Source organism: Asparagus officinalis, chromosome 1, assembly GCF_001876935.1.
Source record: "Asparagus officinalis chromosome 1, Aspof.V1, whole genome shotgun sequence".
Lineage (NCBI taxonomy): Eukaryota > Viridiplantae > Streptophyta > Magnoliopsida > Asparagales > Asparagaceae > Asparagus > Asparagus officinalis.
The window spans coordinates 10,225,868-10,238,712 of record NC_033794.1 but is presented as its reverse complement, the minus strand read 5'-3'; the positions used below and the strand labels follow the sequence as shown (position 1 = coordinate 10,238,712).

Here is a 12,845-nt window from a genome sequence, read left to right as displayed (position 1 = left end):
TCACACTTCCTACAATTAACCCCTTTTTCCTTTGTCTGATCACTGTCAGTAACTAATCTGTACGTTTTAATTGGGATTAACGCCCGCTAATCATGCTCTGTACTTTTCGTCAACGTCCAACAACCGCAGTCAGCTTGGCACCCATCACGTGATACCCCCTCTCACGTGTGCCTTGCCTTTAGATCAGTGGACCCGGCCTCCTTTCCTATCAGAACGAAGCCGAAAGGGACCACTGACGGTGACGCTGCTACCACCGTTAATTTATAAACGGCGTTAGTTTAAACGGCCTTTTGACGTAACGGGAAAGGGGAAGATCGAAGACGAAGCGATTAAAGTAGAAAAATCAAATAGTTCGCCGTATAAAGATCTCCTCTCTCTTTGCGCTCGGCAGTTATAAAGCTGGAGAGGGATCTCGATCTACAATTAGTTTCCGCTTGAGTTTCACTTGAATTTCGCTGCATTTATTCTCTCCCTTCTTTCTTGCCCCGTCTAAACCTAGGGTTTACGGGTCGAATTATTCAGAATTCAGGCGGATTCTTCGGATTTTTTCTGCTTTCTGACGTCGAAGATCTTTCTAAATTATGAATCCAGTTCATAAATTATGAATCTAGCTGGAATTTGGCGGCAAATTCTATAATTGTCGATATGATCCAGACGCCTTCGTCGTTTGGCTTCGATTGTTTGGATTCTTTTGAATTCTAGGGTTTCTGATCTGAATTCAACACCAAATGGAGTTCCAAGGTACGGATTCAATTTAACTATGAAATTATGAAAGAAAGGTTATGATTAATTCGAATTATTATTGAGAAAAGAAATATTTTTACAGGTAAAAAAGCTACTCACGATTTCCTCTCGCTTTACAACAAGGATTCTTCAATCCAGCTTCAAGATTCAAGACCTCCACCTCAAGGTACGCAATTTCGAAATTTCCTCAGTAATTCATCATTAACATGATCAACCTAAATCACAACCATAATCCAAACAATTCCCTTTTGTTTAGTTTAGTTTTGTTTTTGGCAAAAACGGGGTCATTCTGGGAAGACAATTTTCACGCCGTGCATGTAGGCAGGGGTATTTTCGGAATTGGGAACAAGTTCCCATGGTGTTGGCTTATGATCATAATCCATGACATTTTCCTCCAGTCGTTAATATAATCATCTTAATTATCGTTAACTCTCGTCAATTACAGGGTTTTATCTCAAGACCCACGACTTCCTCAAACCGCTGGAAAAGCCAGAGGAGGAGGCGGATCCGGCCCAACAGCCGGGGCCCACGAATCGCGCGGCGACTGCGGCGCACGTGCTTCCCGGTGGGATCGGAACATTCAGCCTAAGCCACGTGCCAGAGAAAGGTTCGCCTGCGGCCGGTGAAGCACAGCTCGTCACGTGCGCTCGTGAACCCGGTGGCGGGCTTCATGCGGGTGCGGGATTCGCGCTTTGGGACACGAAGGAGAACGGATACAGAGGTAAAAAAGCCCGATCTTCGCTGGTTAGTCGAGGGCGTGGTTGTTACGTGTCGGTCACGTGATAGGCACGCGTCATGAGGGTGCGGGGTGCTCGCGTGGGAAGGCGAGTGAATTTCCCGATGGATTCACTCAACTGTTCCCTATTAGTGAGCATCGCGGTTAGTGGGGATCCATGTTTTTATTTGGTCAACTGGAGGTCATTGTTGGCGGAGCGGGTGCCCTGCCACCGAAGTAACATGACCACGCTTCCTTAATAGAAGAAATTTTCAAAACAGACTCAAATCAAGTTTTAATTTTCAAAACCGGCTCATTTTTTTTACAAAAATCTACTCACTTTTTGCCACGCCAGCTTAATCTTATTTTTTAATTAGTCAGGGTTGTCTATTTAGGACATAAAAAAAATCAGGTTTAAGGCTTCTAATTGAGGTTTAACAACCTCCTAAACAGTCGGGGTTGTCAATCCTGACTGTTTAAGAATGAGATTAAGCTGACGTGACAAAAAGTAAGTCGATTTTTGTAAAAAAAAGTGAGTCGATTTTGAAAATTAAAACTTATGCTGAGTCTGTTCTGGTGCAAACTCTTGCTAATTACCTAGGCGTAGCTCTAACTAACCGAGGTTTCCCATCATCCAGAAAAATGGAAAAAAAAAATGTTGATGTTGGTGTGATACTTATGCTGTTGCTAGTTAGCCTGTGGGGCCTTGCTCTCTGACGGAGACACCTAGGTGAGAAGATGGGCGGTGTGGGTCCGTGTGCCGCTTAATAATTTGTTTCCTTGAGGAAGTGGATCTCGTACTGGGCTTTTGTTAGAAACTTGGTCGGGGTCCTAAACAAAGGCCCAGTTGAATTCCCTTAGGTAAATATCAGAAATAGCCCCTTAGATTTGGACGATTATCAGATAACTGTCCATAACTTCCGAAATCAGAAAACCCCTTTAGGGGTTATCAGAAAACTATTTTTCACTCTAAATTTTTTATCAAGAACGCTCCCAAACAGTGTCAATTAAAATTTTGAACAATCTAACCCGGTGTAACAAGGTTTTTTTTTTTACCAATGCACTTTAGTGGCTAATACTAATATAAAATACATGATATACACACACAAAAAGTAAATATTCATACAAAATACATGATATACTCACACAAAAAGTAAATATTCATACAAAATACATGATAAGCTGACCCTAATGATTGGAGAACCTTTGTTCCATGTGGGCCTAACGATAAAAGTGGATTTTTGCATGCACATCTATCTGTCAAAACTGTCACACAAACCAAGATCCCCTTTATCAAAATACAAAATACCCGGAAATAGAAAAAAAATATTTACGGTGCGCATCCTACTAGCCTACGCCCACATGCCCACATCTGTTGAATAATTAACTCATCTTTGGAATTAATTAATTAATAGTATTATTAATTAAGAAAGAAAGAAATCATCAAAAAAGAAAAAACAAAACCTCAGCCCCGTTCGTCTTCTTTATATCTCAGGTCACTGGCCATCGCCTTTCGTCGCCCGCGCCGCCACCAGGTTCCTTACTTTGCATCCTTCTCTTTTTCTTCTGGATTTTCTGCATAATTTCAATTTCGAGGCTAACTAATTAGGTTGCAAAAATTATTACAGGAGTCAATCGGCGCAGGATAAGAAGAGGTTCATGGATTCGGGGTCGAGATCCAGTAGGGGTTTCGACGAGGAAGACGACGATGACGAGGAGTTCGGGAAGAGAGAGGGAATTTCGAGGAAAGGTTGGTTCTTTTTCTGCTTTTAGCTCCCTTTTTACTGATTTTTTGTATTTTGTTTCGAATTTAGTTTTTTTTTTTTTTTTTTTTTTTTTTGTTATTTTTTTTTTTTTTTTTTTTTTTTTTTTTTGGTTTTTCAAATTTTGCAGTGGAGTTAGCTGTTAAAGTTGATGGTAAAGGAGGACATGATCAGAAGGCGATGACTCCGCGGTCGAAGCATTCTGCTACAGAGCAGAGGCGGAGAAGCAAAATCAATGATAGGCAAGTTTTCTTTTTCCGCCAATTTTGGGGTTTAAAGCAATATCTTTTGTTACAATACAAACTCTTTTACTTGAAATTTAACTGATAAAATCTAGTAACTTGCAAGAGGGAATTTCACATGAATTGCACATCATCAAGTTTCACTCTTTGAAAATGGGTTATGCAGTAACATGTTACTCAATATCAATTTGGGAGGAAAGAGACTTTTTTTATTATCATAAAACACCAATTGGATTTTTGATATCCATGAAAATGAAGCTTCACGTCACCTCTCCGTTTGTATTTTGATTTCCGTAGGTTTTTTTCTGTTTTGTCAATTTTTAGCTAATCACCTTGGGAAGCCTCTAAATTATTAGTTTTCTCGGTTGAACTAGATGATATTGGGATAGAGTGACACTGAAAAGGGACCAAGTTCTTTAGAGGTGCTTGATTTACACTTTTCTAATTCTGTTACTGGTTTCAATCTACAATATCTCGTGTGTGAACTGTCATTGGTTATTCTTAATAACACTTTGATCATAATTCTGAAGTTTATATGAATCCTTTTTATCTAATGGTTCTTATTATTTCCTCAGCACATGTAAGTAGACATTATGTTACCAATAAGTTAACTTTCTAGTGTTTTTCCTATAGTTGGATATTCATAGTCGAACGAATAATTACAGTCGTGAGCTTGAAATAGCATACATTCATTTTAAGCCAAACATAGCTTATAGCCAGCTTATAGTCCAACCAAATAGAAGCAATACTTGGGGGCCTGGAAGTTTCAGCTGAAGCTAATGTTAGCACATTATAAAATTTTATGCACTCTCAGGAGCACATAACTAGAATGTACAGCATTCAGAAGATACAAACATATCTAACCTTAGAGGGAAAAAAGGCTATACATACAAGTTTGCAAAATAATAAGAGTCCCTTGCCACAAGAGTCAAAATCGAACACTTCCTTTGCAAGTACACTGGTCATTACTACCAAAATATTAAAATTATCTTGCACAAAATGCATACCAAGTTTTCGCAATTCAGAGAAATTTGTGATGGCTTGTGCTTAAACTATATGACTGACTGGTGGATCTGATCTACCTATAATCAGTTTATTCAAATCCACCCTTTGCGTTAGTTGGCTTGGACAGGATCTTGGCGCCTAGTGAGTCGCATAGATGTTAAAAACTTGGTCAGTTGCCATGGGTTTTGCTTATTAAAGTTTCTCCATCATCCATTGTTTTCCTACTTTTTAAGGCAGTACAGGAAGCAGTGGCTTTTACCCCAATGAAGGCTTTTCTTTATCTTGTCCATTCACAATTCACTGCTTATCTTGAGACTTGATCAAACACTGTTTGCTTCTTAAATTTCTGGAACATAAAACACATACCCTAATTGCATTAGTTGTTATTATCAAACTATATTTTATGATTCTGATGGAAAGAACATTTTCTTGCAGGTTTCAGATACTTCGGGACCTCATACCAAATAGCGATCAAAAGAGGGATAAGGCATCATTCCTTTTGGAGGTAAAGATTGGAGATAGTTAGAAAACTCAATAGAAGAGTGGTGCAGTTGGTTTTTTTGTGGTGATATTTTGTTAACTCTCTGGTCATTATGTAGGTTATAGAATATATCCGTTTTTTGCAAGAGAAGGTCAACAAATATGAGTCTTCATACCCAGGATGGAGTGATGAAAATGCCAAATTAACACCATGGGTAATTTTTCCTAACTATTGATAAACACTACATGTATGTCTGATATGTTAGTATGCCACTCGACTTAATCCTCGAACCATCAGTTTATTTTTCTGGTCATAATTCTGATGTTTCAATTATTTTGACTTCCTGGTATGTTTACATCTTTTTGAGGTATGTTGCTAGATATATCTTCAGCTCTTATCAAATTGGATCTCGTCCTAATTTCTTTTGATGCACCGCAGAAGTAGAGACATCTTTTTTCCAATGCTGTTAATCTTAAATGGTCATCTAGAGTAGAAATTTGCTATCATTTGATCAAAGCTAATAAAGGACACGTTCACCAACATAATACATAGATTTCATCTTGTTTCAACTGAACCATTGTTACGTTTAATATAATTTGTATAGCACCTTTGTTTTTTTAATGATCTTGATCAATGTGTTTTTAGTGTGGTAACGATTTGTGCAAATATTTTCCAACAATTTTAAGAATATTTTGATCTGGTCCCAGCAACTCTGGGTGTCTTTAGTCATTTCTAAAAGAAGTCATTATTTATTTACTTTTATTTTCAATGTTTAGCAGGTAAATGTTTATTTTAGATTATTGTGGAAAAATTTACGGGTACCTATTGTCTTAATTCGTATAATAATTCCAAAACAAAAGACAAGGACAATTAGATACATGCCATGATAAGGATGTTTTTCATTCTTCGCTAAATTAACTAATGATGCTTCTACTTAAGAGGTGTGACCCATCTTTTCTTTATTTGCAGCAGAATACCAACCAGGTCACAAAAAATGGTCACAGTCCAGGATTCATTTACTCTGTTGATGACGACAGAGTTCCAGCAGCACCAGGAATGATCTCAACTGCTCAGAATCCCTTAGAATCCGACACTAGTGCTGGTGGTGTATTATATAAAACTGTGGAAAATCCTGTTGCCTTTACAAGCAAGGCCTCTTCAGCCCCCATTCCTTCACAATTAAATTATGCTTCTCTTGAAAGAGAGACTAGTGTTGGCCAGCCTCAGCAGAGGTTGATCTCAGATATAGATAGCTTAGCTTCTCAGTCACAGTCTCAGTGGTTGAGACCCTCAGGTCCTGTCGATTGCAGTGAGAGTGGTGAAATGTCTAATGAACAAGAGGAGCTGACTATTGATGAAGGCACAATTAATGTCTCTACTGCTTACTCTCAGAAGTACGTTTTTGTTCGTCTAAGAATTTTTTTTTTCCGCTTCTGTTGTCTTATAAGTTACATTCTTTTGCTTCTTTGAACGATTTGGTTGGGGGAATGTGTTTCATTGATTGAGGATCTATTTCAAAAAGATCTCTGTTGATCTACTTAAGCTTGAGATGAACGTTTATGCTTAAATAATAAATATTCCTTTCCTATGGTGCAGTATGTTGAATGCATTAAATCAGGCACTTGCGAGCTCTGGTATAGATCTGTCTCAAGCCAACATCTCTGTACAGATTAATCTGGGCAAGCGAGCACCTAGGAGAGCTACTGCCACCACTATGTCTAGTGCTAAGGTAAAGTTTCTTGTTGGAAGTAATCTGATGTTCGTCTTGTTTTCATTTACATCAGTTAAACATCAATCATTTGTTTCATTTGTGACCTTGATCTAGTTAAGAAAATCATTTCAAAATCAATAGAGGTCTCTATAATATTGTCGTATGTGACCTGGATTTAGTTGATATAATTCGACCTTCATTTACACAAAAGTTTCATGTTCACAATGGCTCCCATCAACTACTGAAAGTTCAAGAACTCAAAGCAGATGAAAGCACATCTACCTTTTGTTGTTTTTTGCTATTTGCATCTTCTTGTTGGTAAGGGTGACTTGCAGATAACCTCCTTCATCCATACCTTTAGTAGCACTAAGCACCCCTAAAGTCGTTTATAGCACTTATCACCCTTGAGGTTGGCATCTGAGAAGGGTAAATTGCAGACGGCATTCTTCCCCCACTAATTAAAGGGTAATAATGATGTTACTAGTAAAACTATGGATGAGGAAGTTATCTGCCCTTTTGGTATTAAGCTTCACCTATGTCATTTGCACAATCAGGATATGGCCCGAATTCCTTCCAGCTATGGGAACATACTTGTTCCTTTCCAGCCTGAATGGGAAAGAGAAAACTGTGTTGCAATAGCGCCTCTCTCTTATAGGGTTAATTGCACATAGACCCTCTGCAGTATGATTTTTTTACAACTTATTATCCCTGCAGTCATTTTGGCAGATAGACCCTTGGGTGAAATTTTTTTTTAATGACTTCTCAGTCGTTACCAGCATGTTCTTGTATCCCAAGTGAAATTGCTTTTTTACTTTCAGCAGTAAAAGAGTCAAAAAGTTCATTCATGGGATCTGCTGCCAAAATGAAACAACAGGGGTCATAAGTTAAGAAACGCCATATGACATGTGTCCTATGTGCAATTAACCCTATAATTAATGTCCTTTATGTGTGTTGTCATCATGTATTTCATATTTGCATATCATGTGCGTCACTTCCTCATAATTCTTCCAGGAACTTGTTGATCCCCTATCTGGAAATCGATCAGCTATCGATCATTATAGAGTTGGGAGCAGCGGTGAGGAATCAGAACAAGCTCTAAAGAGGCGGAGATTGGATAACAGTTGATCTTCCCTCTTATTCTCTAGTTCCTATTCTATTTTGCCCTCACCTTTGTCTCGGAGGACAAATGTACATGAGTTTAATTATCTTTGAGACTGAACGTTGGGGGGTATTCTTTTCACTTTCTGCTTCTATTGTTTCGTTGAGGCTTCGATTAGCAAATTGTGAAGCTGCTTTTGTTTCAGGCTTCCATTCATATGAGAAGTTTCCGTTTCATGGTGTTCGGTAGTTTCAGAAGTATCCATGAGTGTTTCTGTATTAACTGTTTTATTCATGTGGATTAATGTTCTCCTATGTATACTGGATTCCTATTCATGATGTATTATTGTGTCATTCTTGGGGAAGTATCTTGTTTATCGTTGTTGCCTAGGTTATATTCTTTCTCCTTTTGGATTTGTCGTTGTTGCCTAGGTTATATTCTTTCTACTTTTGGCTATGTTCTCTGGGTTAATATATTTAATTACTCAAAGTTGACACCATTTTTAACTTTAATATCCCAAAGATTTTCCCAAAATACCTTGTCCAATGTTCAAACTTAAATTTTAATTTAAAGGAGAAGAATAGGAGTCTAATGGCATAAGTCTTTGATTGATAATTTATTGCAATTTTTTTGTTAAAGGAAGTATGGAGTTACATTTGTATGTATGTTTGTGTTGTTATCACTCATTTTTTACAAATATTTTTAAACAAAGAGTGTGCTTGCAATTCAAGGATTTGAATGCAAGGAGAAAAATCACATATTAAACTTTAATTTAGTACAAAACTCCTCAACCATATCAATGTTTCTTAGAAACTCTCCAGAGAGAATATCAGTTTCTGGAATTTGTTCAACATCAATTTCAGACTTCTTCAGATATGTTCGATGGGAATTCACATGGGTTTGATTCAAAGTTTCTTTTTGGATTAGGATTCTATCAGTTTTGTTGTTTGAGATGGTTGAATCTGATACTTTTGACCTTTGCCGCTATGTTTCCAGTAACTGGCCATTTTTCTTGGTAGATATGGATTATGCTACATTTGAGCTACCTCCTAGATGAGGATATTTGAGACTGTTGAATTAACAATTATATGAATTCTTTAAGGCTTGAGATATTCTTTTGATACAGACTTCTGATAAAATTTGTTTCCAATTTGGATTCCTAGGTTGTTATTACATTTACATATTTCATCTTTACCGTTGATTTCTAGCTTAGATTTTGCACGCGACATTCTCCTAGAGGCGGTAGGGGACTAAATTATGATATACGACTTAGTTTCCCTCGAAAAGCATGATGTTCATACTTCTTGAAACATTCAGTCTCTAAACTCCAATCTGATGTATCCTTCATGAAGAAATCATTGGCTTTCTGGTAATTGGGTAGTTTTGGATAATAGTTTTGATCGTGTGAATTTTTGCAAGTTTAAATGGAAGATGGATGGGGCGCTATGTATCTTCTTGAAACTATTTAATTTTGCAGGTTTAAATATCTTTCTGGGGAATATATTTTTTTATGATCTTTGAAGAGAACACGATGCTATCTGAAAAGAAGAAATTGTTTTTATGTAACAAGCTTCTACTACTTTTAGGTGAAAAATTAAAACTCACTGATTGCTTAGGAGAAATTTTAGCTGAAATGTGCCCCCCCCCCCCCCCACCCACACACACACACCGACCCACACAAATATTTTAGAATTTGATTTCTCTTTTATGTGGTTTTCTACATATCTTTCGTAAGGTTTTAATGGATTTCTAATTGTACTAATTTCTTCTAATGTCTGTGCACAAGCTTAATTGAAAATTCTCATTTAAATTTGTAAGGTTTCACATTCAGTTGCATTTACACTCCCATTTGACATGAGCAGGTATGTTATAGTCTTTTTCTTCTTCTTCTTATATATTAATCAAGAAAATTATATTTCTCAATAAGAGTAATTAACATTTTTTGAATTTTTTTGAGAATGATAATTGATAAAGGATTCTTTTGATCTATATCTAGCTTTTTTAAAAACTATTTTAATGCAACTCTATTTGCTACAAGCATTCTAACCAAGGGCGTATCTACAGGTTCATTTTATAGTCCTTTTCTTTTCTTTACATTAACTATACTATCTAATAAGCAAACTTGTGTGGTCCTCGTAATTTTATATCCATAATTGTCCTAATATAACAGGAAGCATTTTTTTCCTTTTAATGTTTTATTCTTTAGTTGGTGTTCTGAGATGGTTTGTTTTGAATTTTCAAGAAATTTTAGGATTTTGAATGAAAGGAGGAGTTTTTTTTTTTGATAGCAAAAGGAGGAGGAATTTGTGGAAAAGGTATGTACTTTTAACTAAATTTTTTGATTTTTTTTCCTAATATTTCAAGTAATCATGGATGAGACATTAAGAACCAAAATAGAGCAAGATCCGGATTAGTATATGATTATAATGCAAGTAACTTTAACCAGTAGGTCGGCTCAGTTATGAGAGATTTACCTGCCTTTTATGTTTTTAAAATTTGAGCTTACAAGTGAGACTTCGATTGATTTTGTTATGTAAAAAATATTGTTTCCAATGTAAGTCTAAAATATAGTACCAAAATATGTATAAACTATTGCAAATTTATGTAACGTCGTTTATATTATGAAGTTTCAAATGTATTTCTTATTGTGCATGAATTATACTGTGGCTTTTTGGCGGGTGAAGAGGATTGATGTTTCTATGTAGTATTTTGTTTTTCATTTTTATGTTTTCTTTTTGTGCATGAATTATATTGTGGCTTTTTGGCGAGTGAAGAGGATTGATGTTTCTATGTAGTATTTTGTTTTTCATTTTTATGTTTTCTTTTTTACTTCTTGTTCTTATGCCCCTGTCCAACAATAGATAGTTCCTGTGTTTGTTAAGTATGAACATCACTAATGTTTATCTAGAGGATTTATATAGTTTAAAACGCGGATGCCATAAACGTGGCTTATTTAAATGATTATTAAAGTTGATATCACTTATTGTATACTCTTATAGTTTGATATATTATTCTTGAACGCCAATTGAATGTTAAATTTAACATCAAATGCACTTTTATCCCAATTTGGTTGTTGTCACATGTGCTTGTATTGTGTACTCGCAATTAGTGCATCTCATCCAAGAAATTTGATTCGATTCATCCAAGAAAGTTGATTTGAATACATGGTACAATATTATTATTTTACTGGTTCCTTAAACATTTTCCCCCCCATAAAACTGGTTCCCTAACGTTAACTAGTCATATTTTTAATTTATATATTACAACTTCTAGAGTTGGGCCAAAGGAACAATTGCATAAATCATAATTTTATAGTGTACGTTACAATTATGACGACGTTGTATATATAATACTAGTGTGCAGCCCGTGCTACGCACGGTGTTTTTTTGCTACAGTGTTCTCGCCGTTTTTAAACTCGCACGGATTGAATTTTCTGCGATGCTACAGTAACTCGCCTGCTACAGTGTCATTCCCGAGCTGCTACAGTAACCGATCTGCTACAGCGCCTTTTAGATTTCTCAGCTGCTACAGTAATACTGCTACAGTAAATTTACTGTAGCATGAACAGTAGCTCTTTGTTTCTCCCTTTTGTATAAAAGAATAGATATGCAACACACGAGTAAAAAACACAAACATGGAAGGCTTGCACCATAATGCACTAATATTTGATTCAATGATATTATACTTCTTTTATTGAATTGGGGATGTTTCATTCTTTTTTTATTTTTGTAACATATAAATTTAAAAATTAGCGACACTTTTTATTTTTTTAAAAAAATCAATAAGCTCAAAATACTAAATAGCAAGTTTTTATGCAGGATACACCATTTAGCTTTTGACATTATTAATTCATCTCTCCTAAAATTATCTTGCCTATTTGTGACGATAATTAAACGGCAGTTTCACCAAACACCTTAATAAACTTTGGAGAGTAACTCATGTTATACAGCTGGCTTTGCTTGCATAACCAGCTTGCTATGAGCTCCGGCTACACCAAACAGGGTCCCAGGCTACGCCTAAAACTAGTGTTGTTCTCTCTAATGTTTATCTAGAGGATTTATATAGTTTAAAACGCGGATGCCATAAACGTGGCTTATTTAAATGATTATTAAAGTTGATATCACTTATTGTATACTCTTATGGTTTGATATTATTCTTGAACGCCAATTGAATGTTAAATTTAACATCAAACGCACTTTTATCCCAATTTGGTTGTTGTCACATGTGCTTGTATTGTGTATTTGCAATTAGTGTATCTCATCCAAGAAATTTGATTCGATTCAATGATTCATCCAAGAAAGTTGATTTGAATACATGGTACAATATTATTATTTTACTGGTTAATTCCGGATCCAACTATATCCACTCCCAAACAGTAACTTTGGGTGGTGGATGGACGAAATTGCCCTTTATTGTTAATTAAGCTTACATCGACCATTAAATGCTTCTCATTAAGGTTCATTAATTCGGTTCATTAATTTTGAGTCCACAATACTTTTTGTTTAATTGACCTTGTTTTTTTATTAATTGTTTTTTATATTAATTCCGTGTTAGACTAATTCCGTACTGTTTTTTCAGCGATATTAAGGTCATGGAGACTAATTCCGTGTTAGACTAATAAAATTAGGGCTGGGCGTATTCGGTTCGGTTCGGTTTTAAGCCCAATCCGCATCCAATCCGAATTTTTCGGATTCTCAAAACTCTCATCCAGATCCAGATTTTTTCCCCTTCATCCGAATATTCGGCCCAACCGAAATTCGGTTCGGTTCGGTTTCGGTTTTGAACCGAATTAACTCCATTTCACTAAAATCTGGGTAAGTTTTAGTTATATCCAAAACTGAAAAGAAGCAATCAAAACTGAAAAGAAACAATCAAAACTGTACTAAGCCACTTAATCAAATTGTATGATCTGAATATAACTAGCTTAATACACTAGGAGGACCATGTAATTATGTAGCCTTTTTTAGAGAAAGAACAATGTTTGGCAGGCACACACACCTTTTGATGATTTTCGTTAATTTTTAGCTGCCTTTTTCTCATCAAGAATTATCTTATATCCTTGACAGCCTATACTATAGGTTAATT

At 36.0% G+C, this 12,845-nt stretch overlaps 1 protein-coding gene across 2 annotated transcripts; it reads left to right on the top strand.

Moving 5' to 3' along the window:
• LOC109849242 (transcription factor BIM2-like) lies at positions 369 to 8,124 on the top strand. 2 transcript variants are annotated; one of them, XM_020419064.1, is made up of 11 exons: positions 369 to 741; positions 827 to 910; positions 1,190 to 1,465; positions 2,955 to 2,994; positions 3,088 to 3,209; positions 3,353 to 3,464; positions 4,905 to 4,974; positions 5,069 to 5,164; positions 5,923 to 6,344; positions 6,547 to 6,679; positions 7,673 to 8,124. In XM_020419064.1, exons 1-11 carry the CDS (start codon positions 729 to 731, stop codon positions 7,784 to 7,786), a joined length of 1,482 nt encoding a protein of 493 aa, XP_020274653.1. In that variant the 5' UTR covers positions 369 to 728; the 3' UTR covers positions 7,787 to 8,124. The 2 variants fall into 2 exon arrangements, with proteins under 2 accessions (XP_020274653.1, XP_020274646.1); XM_020419057.1 differs by having other exon boundaries at positions 370 to 741; positions 5,920 to 6,344.

What these genes read in the sequence shown, in the direction of transcription:
- LOC109849242 (XM_020419057.1), top strand. An exon ending in TTCAAGACCTCCACCTCAAG is followed by an intron (nt 911 to 1,189) that starts GTACGCAATTTC and finishes CGTCAATTACAG; the next exon opens with GGTTTTATCTCAAGACCCAC. An exon ending in GTCGCCCGCGCCGCCACCAG is followed by an intron (nt 2,995 to 3,087) that starts GTTCCTTACTTT and finishes AAATTATTACAG; the next exon opens with GAGTCAATCGGCGCAGGATA.